At 35.0% G+C, this 26,240-nt stretch overlaps 1 protein-coding gene across 2 annotated transcripts in view; it reads left to right on the top strand.

Annotated features, from left to right (window-relative positions):
• STAB2 (stabilin 2) overlaps positions 1-26,240 on the top strand; it is a 324,351-nt gene that overhangs the window by 270,480 nt on the left and 27,631 nt on the right. For both annotated transcript variants that reach the window (XM_053716971.1, XM_053716970.1), the window contains 8 exons: positions 7,692-7,751; positions 8,371-8,547; positions 9,372-9,461; positions 10,271-10,417; positions 13,033-13,089; positions 16,200-16,326; positions 20,011-20,160; positions 24,881-24,985. In XM_053716971.1, the coding sequence (XP_053572946.1) occupies positions 7,692-7,751; positions 8,371-8,547; positions 9,372-9,461; positions 10,271-10,417; positions 13,033-13,089; positions 16,200-16,326; positions 20,011-20,160; positions 24,881-24,985 (913 nt within the window). The remainder of the gene's footprint in view (positions 1-7,691; positions 7,752-8,370; positions 8,548-9,371; positions 9,462-10,270; positions 10,418-13,032; positions 13,090-16,199; positions 16,327-20,010; positions 20,161-24,880; positions 24,986-26,240) is intronic.

Genomic DNA, 26,240 nt, shown 5'->3' with positions numbered 1-26,240 from the left:
TACAAACTTACCTGTAAAATAAATATAATCCCTAAGCTAGCTACAATGTAACTATTAGTTATATTGTAGCTATCTTAGGGTTTATTTTATAGATAAGTATTTAGTTTTAAATAGGAATAATTTATTTAATTGTAGTAAATTTATTTAGACGTATTTAAATTATATTTAAGTTAGGGGGTGTTAGGGTTAGGGTTAGACTTAGGTTTAGGGGTTAATAAATTTATAATAGTGTTGGCGGCGGCAGATTAGGGGTTAATACATTTAATATAGTTGCGGCGACATTGGGGGGGGCAGATTAGGGGTTAATAAATATAATGTAGGTGTCAGCGATGTTGGGGGCGGTAGATTAGGGGTTCATAAGTATAATGTAGGTAGCGACGGTGTCCGGAGCGGCAGATTAGGGGTTAATAATATAATGTAGGTGTCAGCGATAGCGGGGCGGCAGATTAGGGGTTAATAAGTGTAAGATTAGGGGTGTTTAGACTCGGGGTTCATGTTAGGGTGTTAGGTGCAGACATAAAATTCATTTCCCCATAGGAAACAATGGGGCTGCGTTAGGAGCTGAACGCTGCTTTTTTGCAGGTGTTAGGTTTTTTTTCAGCCAGCTCATCCCCATTGTTTCCTATGGGGAAATTGTGCATGAGCACATTTTGCCAGCTTACCGCTGATTTAAGCAACGCTGGTATTGAGGTGAGATGTGGAGCTACATTTTGCTCAATGCTCACTTTTCTGAGGCTAACGCCGGCTTGCAGAAAACTCGTAATACCAGCGTTGTCTTAAGTGAGCGGTAAGAAAAAAAGGCTTGTTAGCAACGCACCCCTGTTACCGCAAAACTCGTAATCTCGCCAATAGTTTTTAAATCAAATTATAGTCACTTATTGTCAATAGAGTATACCATAAATGATGTTCTGTGATATCTCTTAAAGTGTTCATATATGTGGTTATATATCAATGTGTTTTGAACTATGTTTATCATTTTTGTCATGTTTGAAAAATGAAATGCATTTATAAGCTTATTGCTATACATGACTTATACAGACATCCCAACCTGCAAAAACTCATGTCAGGGAGGTGGCTTCAACTGCTACTGCGTCGTCGTCGTCCCCTCCCAGTTATATATTGGACACCTTGAAACCCTAAATAAGATATAGACTTATCATTAAAGTAGCTTCCCACTAAGGTCACATTAAAAAAAAAGTAGCGTTATTGCACAACCACATACAACAAACCTTTTTTCCAGTGATCGTACGCTTGTGGAATGCTTAAATATTTTAGAATACAAAGTTTTTTTACGTGCAATAAATAAGGTAGTATTTGTGTTTTATTTTATTAAAATCAGTGGGGGCTTTTTGGTTACTGATGCATGCTTTGAGGGTTCTATAACGTCCCAGCAACTAAAGGCATTCCTTAAAGAAACACTTTTCCGGATTTGGGCCACATTGGATCATGGTGCTTGGAGTTTCAGGGAGATTGCATTCCATTTGCTGGCATCAGGGAGCCGCTATTACAATCAGGGAGACTCCCTGAACTTCAGTGAGAGTTGGGATGTCTGCTTAAATGTAGACGAACAACTAGGTTTTCAACACATTTATACCACATTTAGTCTCTAAAATATCTAAACATCTAATACTCCATTTATTATTATCATTACTATTACTTTTTGTACTATAGTCTCCATTAATGATTTTCAGCAAATGATTGGGGAATTCAGAGCTGTAATAAACTTGTTTTTCATTCATATTATTGAGTATGTGTACATCGATATATACATGTGCATACCAGTGATGTGCAGTCACTAGAGGCAGGTGAGGCAGTGCTTCACCTCTCATATGGGCAAAAATAAATATTTTTTTTTTATTGGCTTTAAAAAAATTGCTATTTTTTTCCCCCAGCATTTTTTTTTCACAGCTACATGTTGTGCAATGGAGAGGCACAAGCAGGTCTGCCCACCATTACACAACATGCTGCGCCATCTACTGGATGAAAGTGGTTAAGATCATTGCATGGCCCATTATCTGCTTATTTGAGGCAGTCCCATTTGGGCTGACCCAATCCAGTGAGAAGCATTAGTAAGTGGAACATGGGGTTGGGGCTGGATGTTAAATCATATAAAACAAAACAAAAACGGAAAAAAAACAACTTTCATTTATTTTATTGCTGTCCTGTGAAGCTGACAGCTTTGCTAAAGTGAAAAAGAGAGTTCTGTTCTTCCCCTCTAAGTGCAGTGGAATGTTCCACTGTCACTTCCTGAATCCTTACAGAGCAGGAAAGGGAGAGAGGCAGAGAGAGCACTGTTTCACCCACATTTTATTGTAGTAAGTGCTGCAGCCGTAGATTTTACTGAAATGGATTTGGTTAGTAAAAATGATAATTTAATGAATGTGGTTTAGTGTTTTTGTTGAATTGTGTTCAGATACAGCTCATTAACAGGGGGACAGTAAGTGAGCATAACCCAAGCAGAAGAGTAAAGTAGTATTCTACATCTCTTGTGATTCACAACTTGTGTTCAGATACAGCTCATTAACAGGGGGACAGTAAGTGAGCATAACCCAAGCAGAAGAGTAAAGTAGTATTCTACATCTCTTGTGATTCACAAATTGTGTTCATATACAGCTCATTAACAGGGGGGGCAGTAAGTGAGCATAACCCAAGCAGAAGAGTAAAGTAGTATTCTACATCTCTTGTGATTCACACATTGTGTTCAGATACAGCTCATTAACAGGGGGACAGTAAGTGAGCATAACCCAAGCAGAAGAGTAAAGTAGTATTCTACATCTCTTGTGATTCACAAATTGTGTTCAGATACAGCTCATTAACAGGGGGGACAGTAAGTGAGCATAACCCAAGCAGAAGAGTAAAGTAGTATTCTACATCTCTTGTGATTCACTAATTGTGTTCAGATACAGCTCATTAACAGGGGGGACAGTAAGTGAGCATAACCCAATACTTACAGGAAGTCAAAGGGTCAATTCAAATTTAAATCCATAATTTAAAACCCAGAGTTTGAAGTTAAGTGTGCAGTGTCCACATTATTTAAACTAAAGTTTTTGACATTGAATATTGCTAAGCCTCCCTTTTTCATGGTTATTTGATTTAATTAGGTACAAACTCCATATATGTTATGTCTGTTCAGTCAGAGGATGCAGTATCTATTTTTATTTTTCTCTGTGTCTCCATTTATTTAAAGACTGCTGTTAACTTGTAATTCACAAATCAATTGAAAGCTGTTGCATTGTGTTTTTAATATGTGCTGCTTTTATACAAGTTTATATTAATAAAAAGGAGATAATGAGTCATTTAAAAAATATATGTAATTATTGCAGTTAAATGTTTTTAGAAATAATGCCACTGTAAAGTAACTGGTTAAACACATAGTCAAAGGGAGACATTTAAAATTAAACTTCCATGATTGAGGTAGAGCATGCTATTTTAATAGACTTTTCTAGTTATTTATATTTTGAGAATTAGCATCAAATGTTACTGGCCCCATGTCAGCAAATCAAATTAGTTTTTGAAAGGAACATGAAAGTCATAATTACATTTCCATCATTCAGATAGAAATTGCACACAAAAAAAACTTTCTATTTTACTTTTATTATTATGTACTTCATTCTTTTGGTATCCATTGGTGTCCTTTGTTGAAGAGCATACCTAAGTGGGATGTGCACGTACATATGAACACCATATTGCAGCAGCTGTGTTGGCAGTATTGATAACTTTGTGTAAAATTTGTATGGTAAATTATTTCTATTTTCACAATACAGTAGTGAGTAGAGAATGATTGTGTATCATTCTAATTGCTTAGTAACTGGCACAGAATTGTGTGAGTGTATATGTGAGCAGAGTGTGTGTGGGTGTCAGTGAGCAGAGTATGTGTGCTTTATTCTCCAAGTAATCAATACATTTCCGATGAGCTGGTGCTTTAGTGGAGTGTTTATCAACAATGGTCCTCAAGTACCCCCAACAGGCCAGGTTTTCATTATAGCCAAATCAGTGCACAGGTGAAGTAATCAGCTGATCAGTAACTCAGTGGTTACTAACTTGCTCTCACCCATCACCTGATTATGTCACCTGTGCACTGGTTCAGCTATCATTTAAACCTGCCCTGTTGGGGGTACTTGCGGCCCTCTGTACATGTGTTTCTCCGGCGTATCATATCTAGTGCCTCACCAGTCTCTGACCTCACTGCACGTCACTGGTGCATACATATATATCCTTCTGACAACATACCCTAATACAATAACAATCTACACTTGCTATGTATGATAAGCATTAGAAAGTAACATTCATGTTGGTTATAATTTGTTCAAATCGTTTATTGTGATACTAATGCTTATTTTTCGTTACAATGGTTTAATCTAGTAACAAATTTGTAAATCATTCATATTGTTAGAATCCTTTCTGACACCATTTGTAACACAATATCATGTACCATTGGGCATGTCTTTTATAGTGTGCATGTTGTTTTAAATCATTTTCCAAGTTTTTGATTGGTCGCTCCTACCTTTATGAAGGGGGGGTGTCAAATCGTATTACCTATTCCTATGATTAAGTGTCCATTTGCGGCACGAAACACGTAAGGATTTATCACCTGTTCTGTGCCTATGTTTCAACTACATACGAATAAACAGTGTTTTTGTTTTTAACTCGTGCCTCTCGAGTGCTGCTCCATTCTGTTTTTTGGTAAATTTCTGTGGTCCCTGCTTGGCCGCGCTTGGCTGCGCTTGGCTTGCACCTCTCGGGTCTGTGTGTGGTTCCTCCCCCAGCTCCGGCGGCGTTCGGCTTCCCCTCGTCTACGTGAGGATCTGCAGCGGCCTGGTCTGTTTGTTCTAACTTAAATTTGGGCCATTTTTCTAGATCATGATTTATTTTAAGAAAAATTGGAGGGTAGTTAAGTTCGTACCAATCATTAAAATCCTTATAAAGTTTAATACCTAGGTACATAAATTAATCTTTCACCTCTTTAAAAAGATAAGTTTGGTATGGGTCTTTTTGTTTGTTTAGCCAAAAAAAAATCTGTTTTCAATGTATTAACTTGTACCCTGAAAAAGTACTGAAATCCTGCAGTATTTGGTTAATACAGGAAAATTTCTTTTAGAATTGGTCAATAGTACTAATAAGTCATCCGCATACAATAATGTGGTGGCATTTCTTTTACCCAGCTTAATTCCTTCAACTTAATTTCTTATGGATATGGCGAAAGGCTCTAGTGCCAGGTTAAATAAATAGGGGGAAAGTAGGCAGCCTTGTCTTGTACCCTTGTGTAACAAGAAGTTATCTGAGGGAATGTTGTTAATAATAACAGATGCAGCAGGAAAGTTATAGATAAACAAATGAAATTCAGTAACAACCCTTCGACCCCAAACTTTATTAGTGCTGTAAACAAATGGTCCCAAGTAATGGAGTCAAAGGCCTTCTCTGTGTCTATTGAAATTATTGCTGAATCCGGCCCTGTTATAGAATTTCTTTTCAGTGAATGAGACTGATGGACATTTAGTATTAATAAGAGTTTCCTCAGATTGTGGGAGGAGTTTCTACCCGGCATAAAGCCAATCTGCTCCTTGTGTATAAGGGGGCCAATAATTAATTTAATTCTAGATGCTAAAATGCTCATAAGAACTTTATTGTCAGTATTCAGTAGCGAGATCAGCCTGTAAGAGCCGATCTCTTCTGGGTCTTTGTTTTTTTTGTTTTTTAATCAGAGCTATTAGGGATGAAGTAAAATATCTAGAACATGGGAGACTGCCGGAGTAATATTGGTTAAATAATGTTACAAGTGTCAGGGCAATATCTTCTAACAGAATTTTGTATAATGCAGCCGGAATCTGATCTGGTCTGGGAGTTTTATTGGCCACTGTTTTCCTAATAGCATTAATTACTTCCTTAAGAGAAATAGAACTATTCAGTTCATCCAGTTTACAATTGTCCAATTGTGGGATCTGAATGTTTTTCCAAAAATTCTCTTTAACTTGTGTATTTATTGTGTTTTCTGAGTATAAATCTTGAAAATATTGCAGAATGTGTTCATTAATTTCCTTAATATTAGTGTTTTTTTCCTGTTGGAGTCTTAAGAGAAGCTATCATATATTTCTTTCTTTTAGATTTTGTCAGGTTGGCTAAATATTTCCCGGCTTTGCCCCCATGTCTAAGTTCTTCTTGGGCCATTTTTTGAGCTAAAAAGACTTCTCTACCCCTTTTTGCAATAAGATATAATTCCCAAAAGATTCTAGATGGGTCACTAATATAGGAGTTGTATGCATTACGTAATTGACTTGATAGTTGTATATCCTTAGCTACATTTTTATGTTTTTGAATTACTAAATACGCTTTAATTTCCCCTCTTATTACTGCCTTAAAAGTTTCCCATAATGTTAGTGTTAATTTCAGTTGAGAAGTTAAGATGATAGAAGTCAATCCATTTTAACTTCAGCCATGCTTTAAACTGTACCTTAGTTATAAGATATCTTGGAAAGAAGAACCTGTTACACTTAATTTCCTGTAATTTCCTAATTTTAATGTTCAAGGTAAGGATAGCATGATCAGATATAATTTCTTGGATGTCAGTCATCATTTCACAACCCAATATTTTTTTGGATACTAAAAAGTAGTCAATTCTAGACATTGTTTGATGTGTATGTAACTCACATGAGAATTTCTTTAAATCTGGGTTCTGTACTCGCCAGATATCTTTGACACAAAGTAAATTACAGAAATGTTTAAGCAGTTTAGATTCTTACTTGTTATTCCTATTCAGAGAGGGGTTTAGCCTATCCAATGTAGGGTATGCTGTTAAGTTAAAATCACCGGCAATAATTAAGTTTTTCGTATACACGGGTAAAAGATTCGCCTGTAAGTTTTCCCAAAATGCTTTATCCAATTTATTTGGCCCATAAATGTTACATAAAGTTAAAATCATTCCCTCTACCTCTACTTGTATGATTAGATATCTTTTCTCTGGATCCAATTTAGTTCCTATAATTTTATATGGAATTTTTGTTTAAAAAGCAAGGCAACTCCTTTTCTCCTATTTAAACAAGGGGTACCTAACACTTCCCCAAACCATCCCATTTTTAATTTGGCCAATTCAACTTCTTTCAAATGGGTCTCTTGGAGGAAGACTATATCTGGGTTGTACTGCTTTAATTGTGCTAGAATCTTTTTCCGTTTTTGGGGCGGGGAAATCCCACCTACATTCCAGGAAGCCAAGTGAATTTGGTCCTTCATTTAATTAAGTGTATAGTTATTTGGCACATGAAAAATAAACGTATCTAAAATCAGTAGGGGGGTAAGGGACAGGGGGGCGAGGGTGCAGGAGGCCAGGAGGCAGAGAGAGGAAAAAAGGGGAAAAAACAAACAAAACATAACCTAAAATAAACAACTTAGGCGTCCTCTGCCAATGGGTATTCTGTCTCAACACAAGGTACATCTTGTGAGATTTAACAAGAAAATAACAAATAAATAAAAAAGAGAATTAAAACATCTGAACAACATCAGCATTGTAAACCAGTAGATATTCAGGCTCCATATAGTACACATCTTATAATACTGAGAGTGCATATATCTTTTAACTCTTGTAACAATAATACCCTGAGGTTTCATGGATTACTTATAACGTAACACCCTTCTTTTTAGCAAATATTATGTCTTAAATATATTTGGATTTGTTTAAATGCTTCTGGTTTCCTCTGCAGGATAATTTTACAAAGGTTACAGAAACATATGGATATTCTACAATTAGTAAATTGATACAGGTGAGAAAATGACTTTTTATATTTGGTTGTTAGAGATGTTTCTCTACATCTATAATCTGTGCATTAAAACACCATATTTGTCAGCACACTGCAAAATGTAATTAAAAAGGCACAGGATCCTCTCCTGCCCTCCTTCGTCTCTCTACTAATATTTCCCCTAATGTCTTTCTCACAATGCGTGTTTCTTTAATTGTCTCTCTCACTCACTTTGTTCCTTTCCCTCATTTTGTTCCCCCTTCTTTCTCTTTCTCATGTTCTTATTTGTTAATGCACATAATTCTGCCTTACGGTCCACAGCTATCCATGTGTTTAACACCCACAAAGGTGTTATTAAACACACCTGTAATTATAAGTTACTTTGTCATTGATGTTTGTGCAGCATATTTATCAACCACACCTCTTTTCACATTGTATCACTTTTACCATTGTTACAAATATTGACAGAAAAAAAATAAAGGTGCTTTTATGTTCTTAATGCAAATTACATTTTTTTCCCAGAATCAGACTCATTGCAACAGAATCAGGTTGTCTAATGCTTAGTACCAAGTTCTATTGTTGAGATAACGGTATTTTTCTAATGCAGGTACATAGCAAGTTTATTGTTGTATACCTTCTTTAGGATACAGGGCTCCTGGAACTGATAAATGATCCTGTCCACAGGCCGGTCACCCTGTTTTTGCCAACAGACAACGCAATCAAAAGTCTTCCCAAAGAACAAAATGATTTTCTTCTCAACAGTGAAAATAAAGACAAACTTATACAATATTTAAAGTATCACATAATTAGAGATTCCAAGGTATGCTCATTTCTAATATGTTAACCACAAATAGCAAGAAATAGATTTTTGTGGCGCTGCCGATTGCACTTGGTGCTCTACCTTGAGCCGTTATTATACCTTAATTTGGTGTTACAGGTTGTGAGTTAAATTGTTTAACCAAATCATTTTTTACATATATAGCGCACCCTGTACTTCCAATGAAAAGCTTTAAAGAGATATGAAACCCAATTTTTTTCTTTTATGATTTGTAATTTACTCCTATTATCAATTTTTCTTCATTCTCTTGCTATCTTTATTTGAAAAGCAGACCCATTTTTGGTTCAGAACCTGGATATCACTTGCTGATTGGTGGCTAAATATCATGAAAGAAAAAATTTGGGATTAATTGCTAGTAATGTGCTCGTTTTACACATATATTACATGTAATCGGTTAAGTGCTGAAGAGGGCACATTGTCCAAACTATAGATTTTTCTTTAATGCTTGTGAAATCCTGTTATTAGCTATTAGTGATTGCTATTGCACTTTCTAATACATCTGAAATGTAATAGAAAGTAAGTAAATGGGTTTAAATTAAGGCTTAATATATGAGGAACAAAGGGTTAAAAAAATAGTTTTTGTCATCTAACATGAATTACTTGAGCAGAGTAATTATTAACAAACTACTTGTAATGGAAACGTAAATATGCAAACAGTATGTATGGCTGCATCTTAGCAGACTGTGAAGTCGTCTAATAATATCATTATTAGTTTCATTTTGCTTTTTCAGTAATAATATAATAATACATCTTATCAGACTTTTTTATGCTGATTAAACTCGCATTACTTTGGTATATTTTTTTAGTTCTCCGTCACAGATCTCGTCACAATGGCATCAATAAAAACACTTCAAGGTTTAGATCTCAGCATACAGTGTGGAAACCAAGATTCCATTGTGAGTATTTTACATTGCAATATTCCATGTTTTTAAAGGGACATAACACTTCAATATTAAAATTCTCTAATTGCGTTAGACCATTTTCTTGTTACACTATTGCTGGCCTATATCCATGTGTTTAACCCCAGCAAAGATGTTAAACACATGATGAAAAGAACATTGCACTGTAACATGTTCTCTCCTTTAATGTATTCCGAATGATCTGATTAACTTCTGGAGTGTAATAAGTAATTTACAAATATCGCCTTTATATTTAATTTGTTAATGTGAAATAAAAATAATTCCTGTTGAAAACCGCACCTATAGTGAAAATGTCAATACTTCAGGACTGGCTGTAGAGCACCTATGTAAAAAAGAGGCAATAGTTTAACTTAGCCTTCAATATAGGATAGATATTCCTACCCATTTGAAAGGATGTTCCTGCAGCAGCTTTGAATACAGTGGATTTTTATCAGCTTTTTGCCTAAGTATATTGTCCTTTTAAAGTCAGCTCTGGAACAGTATTACACTGCTGAACGTGGCAGCTACATGCATATATTACTCATGAATGGCTCAGCAGCTGTTATTAGCTACAGACCAGTAGTGCATTGACAGTTGTGAGCTGACTTTAACTATATAGAAACAAGTCTACACAAGCATGAAAACAAGAATTAGCTGGAATGCATTTTTATAAACATGCACTTATAGATAAAATTAAGAAAATGTCCCTTTAAACTAAATAATAAATAAGTTATTACAAGTGCATGAACTTCTGATTATCTGCTACTCCAGTAAACCTAAATGGCAATAACATTTAATTTCCTTAGGGAAATATCTATCTGGATAACAGACAATGTAAACTTGTTCAGCGGAACCTGGAGTTTGATGGAGGAGTCATTTATGGTATTGACTGTCTACTTACGCCACAAAGTATTGGTGGAAGATGTGACAATTTGGTAACATTTGATGTTATGGTAAATATTCTTCTACTAAAATGTACATTGGGTTTATTAAAGCATTTCTGAGCTATTTATTTTGAAATGTTTTTGATATTGCTTTAGGTTGAATAATTTACTCTTTTACAAACTCCAAATGCTTCTTCAAAACAATTATTTTCTTTAAGGGCCATCATGATATCCACATGTTGAAACACTTGAAAGTGATCCAGCATAGCTGTAAAAAGCTGACTAGAAAATATCACCTAAACATCTCTATATGTCCTAAGTATTCATACCCCATTGTAAAGGACTTTAAGCAGCAAATTAGTATGTCCTTCCCAGGACTGGCAAGGGAGTGAGCCTCATGCACACTCGTGTTATTTCCCTATTCAGTTTAAGGAAGTTTTCTATGAAATCTCATGAGAGTTCAGTGAAATCTCATGAGATCACAGTAAAATAGTTCATGACCTCAGCGCTGTTCATGCTGATTGGCTGCAGTTTATTTCTTCATTTATTTATTTTTTACCTGCAGCTGGACAGCAGCTGAAGTATAACTTTTTACAGAACACTTACTCTGGTGAGCTGAGGAAATTGTGAGGTAAAATATCTTCCTTTTTTACAAAGAGATGCTCAGGTGATATTTTCCTGTCAGCTTTTTACAGTTATACTGCATCACTTTCAAGTGATTTGGCATATGAGTATTATGTCCCTTTAATGGGACACTAAAGTCAAAATTAAACTTTCATGATTCAGATAGAGCAAACAGTTTTAAGAGACTTTCCAATTTACTTTTAGTCTAAAATTTTGAATTTTTTTTTTATTGAACACGCTTTCTGAGGCATAAGATTCTACTGAGCATGTGCATAGGTTCACAGGGTATACGTATACTAGTCTGTGATTGGCTGATAGCTGTCACGTTATACAGGGACCTGCAAATAGGGAAAAAATAAAATTGTCAGAAAAAAAAATCTACTGCATATTTAAAATTCTTGTTAATTATGTGATTCTACTACATTTAGTGGTCCTTTAAGTATCTCTCTCAAGCATGTTACCTAATAAAATGCACTGCACATATTAGCAATGTTGTTTATGCCAACATTTTAGTAATACAAAAAGGACTCAGCAACTTATGCTAATTATTTTTGATGGACTCAGTTCTCATAAACAGAAGACTTTACTTTCCTTAAATATTTTATACTTAGTGTTGGTTAGATCATATTCCAGTTGTAAACTTGCCAATTCATAGTAACAACAGAAATCTCCATTACATTCTTTAAAGATTTACATTGTTATAAGCAGCTGTTAACAACTTTATGGGGAGGTTGTAAATATGATCCACAATAAAAACTAAAAAAATTGCAACACTAAGTAGATTACAGCCTATGGTTTTTAGTATCGTTTTCATTGTGCCAAGAAGCCATTTTCAAATTAGCATCACAACCAGTATTGCTTTCTATTTTAATGTCTTTTCTATTCTGACACTCACAGCACCCCTACAATATTAACCCTTACACAACAACAGTCGTAGCTAATTATTCCTGACTGCTAGAAACAATTAATTCTGTACCTCTTGAATCCCCTAACCAGAAATCCCCCTGAATCATTAACTACCAATAATGCCTCCTCAACTTCTAACCCCCCCAAACATACAAAACCTCTCAACTAATCATCTTCCATTACTCCACCCCGCCCCCATGAGAGAGAATTCCCTTGTAAGTGACTGTCCAATGGACCATCCGTACAAGGAATCAAAATAGCTATTGCTACTAGTCCTCTTCCCCCCTATAAAACTAGGGTTTCTCTATCATAATGAACATCCTGGATCCTTCGCTTGAGCCTTTTTGGATGTTATTGTTGTGTGTGAGGATAAGAAATCATGGCTTTAAAGCAAGAAACAACTTTGCAGTGCTGGAGTGCAGATCCTTTGCTGTGAGGAGATTGAGATGTTTGGGTTCCTTGTGGTAGAGAGGACATCAGTGAAAAAGAAAGGACATCAGTGAAAAGGGTGATAGTTATTTTGGGTAGAGGTTAAAGATTTTTAAAGTGGAAGCACTGATGGTTAAAGGGATATGAAACCCCAACATTTTCTTTTGTGATTCAGACAGAGCACACAATTTAAAAATAAAGTTTTAACGTTATTTATATTATCAAAATTGCCTTTGTTCCCATTCCTCGTTGAAGCGATACCTAGATAGGGTCTAGAACACTACGTGGCAGCAAACAGTGCTGTCATCTAGTGTTTTTGCAAATGGATAACATTTTTGCAAAACTACTGCCATATAGTGCTCCAGACATTTACAGGCACTTGAGCATACTCGTTGCTTTTCAACAAAAGATACAAAGAGAACAAAATTTGGTAATAGAACTAAATTAGAAAGTTGTTTAAAACTGAATGCTCTATTTGAATAATGAAATAAAAATATTGCATGTTCCTTTAAGAAGTTTAAGGGGTTAATTAGCTGTGTGGGTTTCAATATGACACAAACATGAAGATATACTTCTCATTTTCCACATAAATATTATATTGCACAAGTAATTTCTATAAAGCTTATTTACACTTCAAATGTATGGAAAATATAGCATTTTATTAATTCAATTTTTTAATGACTGTAGAATTGGAAGCATAATAAATCTTGTAATGTCTTCAACAGGGAAACTGTGGAATGTGCTTCAGCACACCAAGCTGTCCTGCAGGAAGTAAGCCCAAGGTAATGACAAATCAGTTCTAAAATGACCTTAATACTTATTTCATATTATTATTTGTACAGACTATTAATCACAGTGTACAGTGTAATACACATATAATTAGCTAGATGGCAGCATTTTATTGTTCTAAAACACTGCACATTATAAAAATATAAGCTGCTTGTCACATTATTATTATTATTATAATTATCAATTATTTGTCTAGAACCTCAGAATTCAGTAGTGCTGACACAAATATCTGTAAACAGTACAACCCCCCCCCCCCCCACAGACACACACACACACACACAAAAAGAAAATTGTATCATGCTAGAAAACAAGTTGATTGCATGTGTCTAATGCTTTCATTAGACAGATTGGTTCCACTGTGCACAACTTTTGCTGTGTAATCTATTTATTATGTTGTTACATGCTGTAGCATAGTTGTACAATACTCACACACAATGAGTTATTAATACCATATAAGGAAATTAGAGATGTGTAATAATTGCAAATCCAGACTCTTGAGACGTAATGTGCCAATGACCTGCTCAAGGAATCTTCCCAATACAACTTCTTCAAGGTTTAAACACGAGTGCTACTAAAGAAGATACATGAAGAAATGTATATGTAAAATTAGACATAATTATTAGTAAATAATCAAGGCAGGACAGTACCAGACACACGATTGAGCACACTAGGCAAATGCATGGGATCCTAAAGGCCTTTGCTTAAATTCTTGAATTTGTTTTCTAGACAAATATAAATTGTGAAGTTATGTATGATTTAGTTTCTACAAAACTAAAATGTTACTCATTATAACCAAGCACTGCATGGCAGTGCTCAAGTAGTTTTCATTCATAGCTTCAGTAAAACTCATATGTTGAGAATGTTGAATTACAATGTTTAAATCATTATTTTAAAGGCATACATATTAAATATGTGCCTTTAAATGTTAGTTTGTGAAATGTATTTCCTCTCTGAGATATAATGCCATTTGGTTATGTTGTGACAATGTAGATTGGCTCTTAAATAGCTCTATTTGGTAGAAGGCCGTCATTTCTGGTTGCAGTAGTCCATAATATGGCAAAAACAGCTCAACTTAACAAAGAGAAAAAAAGACCATCAAATCAATGTCAGTAAATCTGGATTTTTTTTAAGAACTTTGTGCAATGGCTAAAATCCTTAAAGTGAAGGTTAAGTTTCAGCATATGAAATACAGGAATGCATTCTTTAATATTACCCTAATCTAATCGCTAACTTTTTTTTCTTCTTTTTTTTCACAATTTTCTTATTTTTACATTGTTATCTCCCTACCTATGTGATCTCTAACTCCTCCCACACACCAGTTCCGGCTTTTCTTGTGTTTGACATAGAGAGCGGTCCCACCCGCTTTCTACGTCTCCTAAAGCGCGTTCACGAGGCTCAGTGAAACAGCGCATGCACCAATTGCCGATTTTACAGTGTTCTGCGCAAGCGAGAATGGGCAAGTTCTATGATGGATTCCTGAATATTTGGAATACGCATGCGCGAATCGTGAACGCTCACGGAAGCCAACAATAGCGCATGCGCACATGGTCAAATATGCGGATGACGTGCACTGACGGGCACCTAACGGCCAGAAATTCAATTGGCTGCTACAGAAATGTGATCGGCAGCAAAAAAAAAATACAAATTAAGGGTTGCATTTGTGTACAATCGCAAATGGAACGATAATGATGATAACTCGGTTTGTAATTAGATTTAGAAAGAATCATAAATGAAAGTGATATTGATTTTGTGAAACCAATGAAATCCTGGATAGGCATAAATGTAAGTTTACCTTCACTTTAAGGGCAATGATGAAACAAGGTATCACGAGGACCACTATAGGGAAGGCAGATCATCAGTTATCCTACTGTAGAGGATACACATATTACCAGCATCAGAACTTGCCAATTAACTAAACCCTTTATATTAGAGACCACAAACTCTTCAAGAAGCAGACAAAATAACAAGGTTGAAGCAGCAGAAATATCTAAATAAACAACTGCTCAGAGGAAACTGTGTAATTCAGGCCTTCATGGTAGAATTGCTACCTCTACTGAAGGTGACCAATAAGAAGAGGAGACTTGCTTGAGCCAAGGTACACAGGAAATGGACTTCAGAACAGTGAACATCTGTCCTTTGGTCTGATGAGTTCAAATTTGATCATTTTGTTTCCAACCTGACACAGTCTCCTGATCAAACCCCAGTAGAGATGGAGTGGGGTGAGTTGGGCCAGGCAGTAAAAGAAAGAAATAAGAAAAAGCAAATAACTAATAATAATAATAATAATGATAATAATAAAAGCAGCCATCAAGTTCCCAGATAAGTTACCCAGGTGTCTACCTCCTGAAGCTGACTGAGAGAATGCCAAGAGTTTGCAAAGTTGTTATCAAAACAAAAGGTGGCTGCTTTGAAGAACCTAAAATATAAAATAACTTTGATTATTTTATTTTTTTTGGTCACTGTATAATTTCATAATTGTGAGGACTTTACTATTATTCTAAAATGTGGGAAATGGTAAAAGTTAAACCCTTCTACATCAGGTGTGGCGAAACTTTTGACTGTTACTGTATTAATGTTGTGTTATAGTGAGGGACAAATTGCAGTAAATGAGATGAGGAATACTAAACCCAACTTTTTTCTTTCATGATTTAGATAGAGCATGCAGTGTTAAAAAACTTTCTAATGTACTCCTATTATCATTTTTTCTTCATTCTCTTGGTATCTTTATTTGAAAAGCAGGAATGTAAGCTTAGGAGCCGGCCCATTGGTAGTGCTTGCTGATTGGTGGCTACATTTAGACACAAATCAGCAAGCGCTACTTAGGTGCTGAACCAAAAATGGGCCGGCTCCAAAGCTTATATTCCTGCTTTTCAAATAAAGATTCCAAGAGAACGAAGAAAAATTGATAATAGGAGTAAATTAGAAAGTTGGTTAAATTGCATGCTCTATCTGAATCATCAAATAAAATATTTGGGTTTCATATCCCTTTAATTGCTTTCAATTCAGCAATTAACTAAATTAACCAGACTTATTGTATGTTCCTTTAACTTATTTTGTCTTCAGACTTTTTTTTTACATCTTTATCTAAACATTAAATCTGCAGGGAGAGAAGAAAAAATGCCGTTATTCTCTTACACAAAAACGAGTTTTAGATGGATGCCGCTACGAATGTGCCATGGTCATCTGGATGACAAAATGCTGTGCGGGTTATTTTGGAAAAGATTGCCAAGGTGTGTGTTTTTTATTCACAATGCAATCTAATTTAATTAAAAAACTAAAGTTATGCTATAAATCATTTAGTTAAACTTCTAATCTGTCGATTTCTCTTTAATTGTGTCCCTTTGTATGTCCCAATAATTCCTAGGGTGGCAGTTTAGGAGGTGGTTAATATTTTAACTAAAGCAACATTCCTATGTTTTAGCCAGCTGTCCAATAAAATTATCAGTAAAAATAAACAAATGATGTTGCTCCTAGAATCCCATTGGGTTTAGAGTTGGGGGTTTAATCTTTGGTCTTATTTGCCATGTGGTTGACATGGGGGTTGTAGGCCACCATGGCCCTGATCTCAACCTTGGGTCTTAAACTTTAGTGCAGTATTTTACCAAATCTAGCTGGGCTTAAATTCCTTTCATGTGTATTTTATTTGCAGATGGGGTTCATGGCTGCTGGGTTGCTATAAATATAAAGAAACAAAAATCTATAACATTGGCCAGCATGAGAAAATGGCAAAATTAGCACAAAACCTAATTGCACTATCGTATCAACAGCTGTTAATTTTCATTGCTAAATCAGCTACATAGAATTCCTAAGACATTTTTTATAAATTATCCTATGAAAGGTAGAATTTAAATAACATTTCCTCATGCACCTGCTGATGGACCCCTCTGATTTACGTCTCTCTTAAACTACAACCTTTTGATCATCTGCATTTTGGTAATAAAACTGATCATCAAAACATATTGTTCTTATAACTTATCCCACCTAACGTGGGCTCCATTTACATTGCTGGTATTAATTTTGAGCTGCAAACCATACAATATCTAGTTTGTGTAAATGATTATTAGCTTATGTTTTTCACTAGATTTACAAGTGCATGAAACACTTTTCAGGTATTACACGTAACACTAACACTATTTCTATTTAATGTTAAGCATCTTGGTAATTTTTAGAAAAACAAAATTAGCGTATCAGAGAATGTTGCTTAGCAACTCTAACTAGATGATATTGAAGAATTGTTATGTGCATGCCACCTTCACTGTGATTGATTCAGCTACTGTCACACCTCCAGCGTGGCTGCGCTGCACTTACCACAGGTTGGTTGTTTCAGCGCCAAGCATGAATAGGAGGTGTTAAAAGGTCATCTCAGACTCCCATTTAGTGCTTGGTTATTTGCATGGATACTGAAGCCTTCCTGTTGCTGACCTTAAACCTGACTCTTGCTAAGTTTTTTGATTACATTACTTGTCTGACCTTTTTACTAAGATCTGCTTTCTAAGTACTGATCTTTGGTTACCGAACTGTGCCCTGTCCTCCACCACTGTTTTTAATCTTCTGCTTTGGTGCTTGGCTTCCGACTGCTCTTCTGGCTTTAACCCCTGGATTATTCACAGGATACCATGCAATGTCCCTGACTACTGCTGCTGCTTACTCTTTGCATTATTGTCTCCTGACACCAAATCAGGTATTCTCAGTACTATTATATACTAACCAATTTACAGGCTCGGACAGAGACTTTTACAGTTTCCCCAAGTGGAGCTTCTACTCCAGTCTCTGCTTCAGATGAAGGGGTTAACTTGTCAACAGCTTTAGGCCTCCAGTAGTCCAGTTACCGACCTCAGGTGGAACCTAATCTCACATTGCTGGAGAAGTTTAATGGGGATTGTAAGTAGTTCTGCTCTTTCCTCACTGCCTGCCACATTCTGGGACTAACTCTGCTGACTTTGTTAAAATTCGGACTGCCATTGCCCTTTCAGTAGGAGAGCCTCAGAATTGGGCCCATAATTTAATTCAGAGGTACAGCGAGATTCGCAACAACTGGGACTTTTTTTTTTTGGAGAAGCCTTAATCTGAGCTTTTACTATGGAAAGAGTGGCCATCTTCTTCGTCACTGTCTTGTGAGACCCAAGAAAACTTCCAAGGCAGGGAATTAAGCTTCTTCTGCTTCATCATTCTCAGAGGCCTCTTACTTATTAGTCCCTGATTTATTGCAGTGGTTAACAAAAAGTATTAAAGTGGAAGCTATGATTAATTCAGGTGCTAGTGGCTGTTTCATAGATTCCACTTTAGCAAGAAATATTGAGTTGCCACTACAGTCAAGAAAAACTTATTTTCAATAATTTGTTGCTGATTGTAACCCTATAAGTGGTGGACCTTTTATTTATGAAACTTTACCCTTATTTGTGTATTTAGCTTCACCTTTGTTTCCATTGATCTTGGAGCTGCCTTGGCTTAAGCTGCATAATCTTGTAAACTGGGGGAATAGAAGTATTTGATTTGTTTATCTTTTGTAAGAACTCTTGACTATGCAAACCCGTTGCAGTGTTAAATATTTACCAGAATGGAAATCCAGCTGTTCCCAAACCCTACAGGTATTTATCTGATGTTTTTGAAAAGAAAATGTTTCTGTTTCTGTGGCTGGTGCAGGTGAATTTGAGGTTAAAAAGAACCTAGACTATTGTATTAATCAAGCCCATTTACATTATTTGATTAAATAGAAGGGACATGGTTCTGAAGAGAATTCATGGTACCTAGTGGTTAATGTTCATGCCCCAAGATTGATTTATCCTCAGTATCCTTCATCTCCTAGTCCTGTCCAAGCCCTGAGGTTGTGCTTTAGGAGGGTGCTATGTCAGGCCTCCTGGTGTGGCTAAGGCCGCACTACACTTACCACAGGCCGGGTGCTGCAACTGATGGATCTTATTCTGTCAAAGCCATACACTGTGATGCCGGCTTAGTGTGCTGTGCGTCTTGTCTTTTACTTTGTCTAGTATGTCAATTGTTTTAGCGCTTTTTATTACCTGGCTACCTGTAAATGTAGGGTTTTAGCCTAAAAAATAAAGCCCAGGGTCAGGGATAATGACCTTACCAATAAACCATCTTTTATCATTAATTAATTACTTTCCATGAGTTACTGAAATGTATTGGTGGCCCAATTATGATACCTTCTTTCATATTTGTGCAACCAGAATTTATATATATATATATATATATATATATATATATATATATATATATATATATATATATATATATACTGTATATATAGATAGATAGATAGATAGATAGATAGATAGATAGATAGAGATATATAAATAGAGACTGATATACAAAAGCTCTCTATACAGACAAGATGATTTTATTTTTTTTACTGTTAAGTTTGACAGTTTTTCACTGCTAGACAGTAATAGTTTGTTTGCCATATAGATAACATTCTGCTCACTCCCGTGTAGTTATTTATGAGTCAGCACTGACTGGCTAAAATGCATGTCTGCGGCACTCTGCAGAGGCTTAGATACAAGGTAATCACAGAGGTAAAAAGTGTATTAATATAACTGTGTTGGTTACGCAAAACTGGGGAATGGGTAATAAAGGGATTATCTATCTTTTTAAACAATGAACAATGTCAAGTAAACTGTCCCTTTAAGCATAGAAACTTTTAGTATAGCTAGGAAAAATAAACAATTTAAAATGCCGATATAAAAGTAAATTAACTATATATAAACAATTTAATACATCCCAGCAAGAGTTCCTGGACACTAAAGCAATGCAAATTTTGCTAGCAAGATTACAATGTTAAACCTTTTATTTTATATGCTGATCTATTACAATGGAGATAATTCATTACTGATGCTTATATCAAATTAAATTAATGTCCTTTATAACTTTATATTTTTTTTTATTTTATTTTTTATCAGCATGTCCTGGAGGTCCTGAGACACCTTGTAATAACCATGGAGCTTGTGATGATGGTTATGAAGGAACAGGCAGATGTAAATGCAGTCCTGAATTTAATGGAACAGCCTGTGAGCTATGTTTGCCGGGAAGATATGGATCTGACTGTAAACGTATGTAATTTCATCATTGTTTAGGATATTTTTTTGTAGTAATACTGTTACACCATTCAATATGTAAGCAGATTTCTTGCTTGCTGGATAAAAAATGATTGCAACGAGTCACTCTTCAGCAGTGATAAGATTAACAAATCAAACAGAAATTCACAAAACATTTCACTAAATTACCTATGCAGTACATGTAAAAAAATGTACTATTTAAATGTCACTGTTAAAATGTTGCAGATAAAAATAGGACAATGGAACTGCTAAGTATTTATAATGATGGTGCTAATCAAAATGTTTCATAAGATTAGGATGCCAGAGAAGGCAATGTGTAGTACCCTATCTGGCAGCATGGATTTGACCCTAACTTAAAGGGACATGAAACCCAAAAAAAATCTTTCATGATTCAGATAGAACATACAATTTTAAACATCTTTCCAATTTACGTCTATTATTTATTTTGCTTCCTTCGCTTGTTATCCTTTGCTGAAAGGTTTATCTAGGAAAGCTCAGGAGCAGCAAAGAACCTAGGTTCTAGCTGCTGATTGGTGGCTGCATATAAATACCAAATGTCATTGGCTCACCCATGTGTTCAGTTACAAACCAGTAGTGCATTGCTGCTCCTTCAACAAAGCATACCAAGAGAATGAAGAAAAATGATAATAGGAGTAAATTAGAAAGTTGGTTAAAATTGCTTGCTGTATCCAAATCATAAAAGAAAAAGTTTGGGTTTTATATCCCTTTAAGTCTGTTAAAACACTGTCTTAAAGGAGCCATTGTTAATGCAGCTGTATGTCAGTCAATACTGCTTTGCTCTGATCTGTTTTGGTGCCAACATTTCAAGCAAAAACTTGTGTAAAAAATACCAGTCTTAAAATAAGTGTCTCCTGGCACACTAAGCAGGCACAATCACTAAAGTAGCGCATGCAGCATACACACATATCCTGTACAAGCTGCAAGAATAGCAAAAGCTATCACTAAATTTGACAAATTACTAAAAAACATTTTGTTACTAAAAGTTTAGAGCAAAATGTGACTGAAACTGAAAGGACCTGATGTGTGTTTTAGTTTTAGGAAGAATGTCTGTTCATTAAAGATAGAGCATGACATTTTAAGCAACTTTCTAATTTACTCCTATAATCAAATTTTCTTCATTCTCTTGGTTTCTTTATTTGAAATGCACGAATGTAAGTTTAGATGTCGGCCCATTTTTAATGAACAACCTGGGTTGTTCTTGCTAATTGGTGTATAAATTCATCCACCAATAAAAAAGTGGATAATAGGAGTAAATTAGAAAGTTGCTTAAAATTGTATGCTCTATCTGAATCACGAAAGAAAAAATGTGGGGTCAGTGTCCCTTTAAGAAACAAATATCAATCAAAATGTTAAAAATCAATATATTAATATTAGTTGCAAAACTGAGATTTTCACAAAACAAGACGACAGCAATATGACTACTGATAGGGATTGCTGGCTATGCACATATGCCTCTTCTGATTGGCTTATTAACTGTGTCTAGCTCAGAAGCAGAAGTGTTTAGCCTCTCTGGAGCAGAGTTTAACTATGTGTTTAACCACTTTCAAAGATTTAAATACATACTAAGAGGTATGTAGTAGTCCAATAATAAAATACCATTATATTCCTTTAAATATAATGGCCTAGAGATTATCTATATCATGACCCTGCACTAAGAATAGCACACAGTCTGGTATTAAAAATCAATGATAAAAAGGATTAACCAGAGAATCTTAACGGAACCCAGATTTTTTTTAGCGCTCCCTATACTTTTAATGGATAGTGCAGGGTGCACTATTATGCCTCTTATTACAAGTGGTGAGTTATGTATTGCGCTTGAGCGTAGGAGAATTTTGCGCTCTTGGAGACCTGAAGTAAAGTGTTTAGGGTTGAATATATACATAACATAACACATGTATAATATTATAAAATAAAGTATTAGGTAGTGTCTAGAGTGTCTTTGAAGACGTAATTTGTAGCAAAATGGGATAAAAGAGAGGTCGCTAAAAAGCTGGAGGTAACAAACACATTTATTCTGTAGACATCTAGTCAAAAGGAAGGTACAATTTAAATACTAATTAAAATAAAGGATAATCAAATCCTCATATAATAATGACTGATCAGATAATATATGAGCGAGGGACGTCTCCCTTAAATACAAGTGCAGATAGTGTACAATTGTACGAAATATACAAATGTTAAAATAAGCAATGCTAGCAGAATACAATTAAAATATAATAAAAAAATAGCAAAATTTGTGAAAGTCCTATATACCCCCTTGTATAAAAACATCCTTATACATTCATATAGAAATACCATAAAATAGAACAGTGATCTTAGCTTCAGATGTATAGAGATCCCAGAACGTTAAAGTCCGTATCTATAGACACAATATTGACGAGGTTATAGTCACCAGATTGTTACTGTGGCCACATAGTAACAAATGATAAGATGTATGAGAATATGTAGAATCCTCCTAATAGTAAAACGTTACTTCGGGATAAAATAATTGTCCTTTTAAGACAAAGTATAGAAAGCCCACCAGATCAGAGTTCTCTCAAATCCGCACCTGCTGTTAATAGAAACCCCTGCTCGCCTTCAGTAGATAGCAGGAGCAGTATTACTCACCCCTCTTCCTCCAGAGTAACGGCTTCTGTTTCTAAATTGAAACTCACAGTTCCGGTGCGTGGAGATTGCCAAAAGGACCCGGCAGTTGCAATATTTGTAATCCAGAGTTTGTAACACCCCGCACTTAGCGTGTATCACGCGCAGGTTACTAGGTACCTAGTGTAGAAGAGTTGGTCTATTTGCAGGACAAAGCGAAGCGTCACTAAACGAAAAAAAAAAAAGCGTCATTAAACGAAACAAATCATGACCTCGATTACAAATGGAGCAAATACATTTTTTAACTGCACTCAGGTTAAAATTAGCTCTTTCAGATTATCGTTGGTATTACAAGTTGAAATGAAAAGTTAGCGAGAGAGCGAAAGACTTTTAGAATATTACGACCTTGATTACTCCCTCTCCCCATAGACTTCAATGGGGTGTACTAAATAAAGGCTTTTTATTTTATCACTCGCGTGCTAACCAATATATATTAATATTTTTTGTAAAATATATATCTATACATATATATCTATATGGACAGACAGACAGACAGACAGATAGATAGATAGATAGATAGATAGATAGATAGATAGATAGATAGATAGATAGATAGATAGATAGATAGATAGATAGATAGATAAGTGTTGTGTATATATAGAAATATATATTTTAGAAATAAAAAGAACACAAGTATTTCTATTGAAAAAAATTAAAACATTCAAATAGATTAAAAATGATATTGCATATTTTATGTATTTGAATGGGAAGGCCTCAAACGTTTGTGTGTATGTTTGTTTGTTTATATATATATATATATATATATATATATATATATATATATATACAGTATATATTTATTTATCATGTGTATGTATGTGTGCACATATATATATATATATATATATATATACTGTATATATATATATATAAACACATAACTATACAAGTATACACATATATAGACAGATATACATACAAACATATATATATATATATATATATATATATATATATATATATATACACAGTATATATATATATATATATACATACATACATACATACAGTTTATATATATATATATATATATATATATACATACATACATATTTACATACACACACACGCTGTGATCACGCACATGGAGTTCCTAGGAGCCAGCACTGATTGGCTAAAATGCAAGTCTGTCAAAAGAACTGAAATAAGGGGCAGTTTGCAGAGTCTTAGATACAAGATAATTACAGAGGTAAAAAGTGTATTAATATAACTGTGTTGGTTATGTAAAACTATAGAATGGGTAATAAAGGGATTATCTATATAAATATTCTGGTGTAGACTGTCCCTTTAACTAATACCATATCCCTTTTTAACCCTTTTAAACATTTTTATCTGTATAAATGTTATCCTTTTATAAAAAAATGTTTATATATGAGTGTAATACTTAAATATGTTTTACATGTGTTTTGAGAAACTTTTTTTAACCTTTACAATTTACTCCAGGTTGCGCTAATTTTTCTAGTGCTATTTGGGCGTTCACTGAAGTGCAACCCATAAGTAAAGTGTGTGTAGAGCAATGTCGGCCACACTAAACCTTCTCTGGTAAATCTGATTTGCCATGAACTTGTAATATCAAATACGCACTAATTTTAGCTAAGTCCAGTGATACTGCTTATCGAGTCCTGCGCCAGTATTAGCACGCCACTTGTAACCTGGGCCCATGTCATTTAAAGAGCACTATTTAATTGTATTAAATATATGTTGTTGCATGAAAAAAGTAATGGTAAAGCTGTCTAAATAGAATTTGAAATGAAAAGAAAGTGAATATTTATGCACAACATCTCGAGACACAGATCATTTAATAAATGATAATAACAGTGGGGGACAATGACATTCTCACAAACAGGAAAACAAACTCTATAATACATATTTCAATTCCATGCAACAAAGATAACAATACTTTAATGTCCTTTTACATGTACTCCATTTCTCTTGCTAACTACTGTTTTTATTTCTGTATAGATTAGAGTCACTTAAAGGTTCTATCAGTGCTGATGTCTTTAGCAAATTGTACACAATAACAGTTATCTACACTTTTCCTGTTTTGCAGTATGTGACTGTACCGACCATGGGGAATGTGATGATGGCATCAGTGGGACCGGACAATGCACCTGTGAAAGCGGATGGACTGGAAAACGCTGTGAAACCAAATTAGGTCTCTTTTATATTATTATCTTTATTATTCAGTTGTTCATAAAAACAACTGCGCCTGCAACAGATAACTATAAAAAAAGCCCATCTACACTGTATAGGCGGTTGCACAATATTTATTGCAGGCAATATTCCTGGTTATATTTTTAAAACCTTAATCATTCATAAAGGCTGCTGCGTTTTAGACATTTTGCTTGTTTTATTTACTCATTTAGGCACATGCTACACTGCACACACTCTGTAAAGTCTTTTCCCATATAATTGCAGAAACATTTTTTTGCACAAATAACACATCACTTTCTAGGGTAGAATGATAATTACAGGTGGCCCTCGGGTTTACGCCGGTTTAATTTGCGCCGTTTCAGAATAACAACCTTTCTTTTCAGTCATGTTACTGCTATTGAAAAGCATTGAAAAGCAGTGCACTAATTAAAATAGCCAGTAGGTGGAGCTGTCCGTTTGTGTTGCAGCAAAGTTATGCAAGCTTAGCAGACTTAAAGGGACAGTCAAGTCCAAAAAAAACTTTCATTTTTCAAATAGGGCATGTAATTTTAAACAACTTTCCAATTTACTTTTATCAACAATTTTGCTTTGTACTCTAGGGAGGCACATATGATAATTTCTAAGCCCTTGAAGGCCACCTCTATTTTATTTACTTTTCACAGCAGGGGAGAGCAAGCTCATGTAGGCCATATAGATAGCATTGTGATCACGCCCGTGGCTAGTGGCAGACACTGCACTAATTGGCTAAAATGCAACTATATGCAAAATAACTAAAAGTCATGTGATTAGGGGCGGTCAGAAGATGCTTAGATACAAGTTAGTCACAGAAGTAAAAAATGTATTAATATAACAGTGTTGGTTTTGCAAAAAACTGGGGAATGGGTAATAAAGGGATTATCTATCTTTTTAAACAACAAAAAATCTGGTGTTGACTGTCCCTTTAAATTAATCTGTGTACACAGAACAGACCTTAGCTATCGAGCAACAACATCTAGCAGCCACTTCCCTATTATCTTCCTGCCCAGCTGCTTGAGGTGAGGGTGCCTAACTGCCTATTAATCACTCCAGATTGAAATGCATAGAATAGGTGCAGAACCAATATTATCTAACATGCTAACAATGCAGAGAACTGTTTGCAGAAAAATGCTAGTAAAAAATTTTTTTTTGTTCATTAAACTTAGTTTGATGATACAGTCTGTTGTGTGATTATTTAATTAGGTTTATAATGCTGTTTATCATTTAACGTCTTGATTTCA

Source organism: Bombina bombina, chromosome 6 (genome assembly GCF_027579735.1).
Source record: "Bombina bombina isolate aBomBom1 chromosome 6, aBomBom1.pri, whole genome shotgun sequence".
In the NCBI taxonomy this organism is placed as follows: Eukaryota; Metazoa; Chordata; class Amphibia; order Anura; family Bombinatoridae; genus Bombina; species Bombina bombina.
Note: the sequence above shows the minus strand (reverse complement) of the source record. Positions and strands in the feature narration are given on the sequence as shown.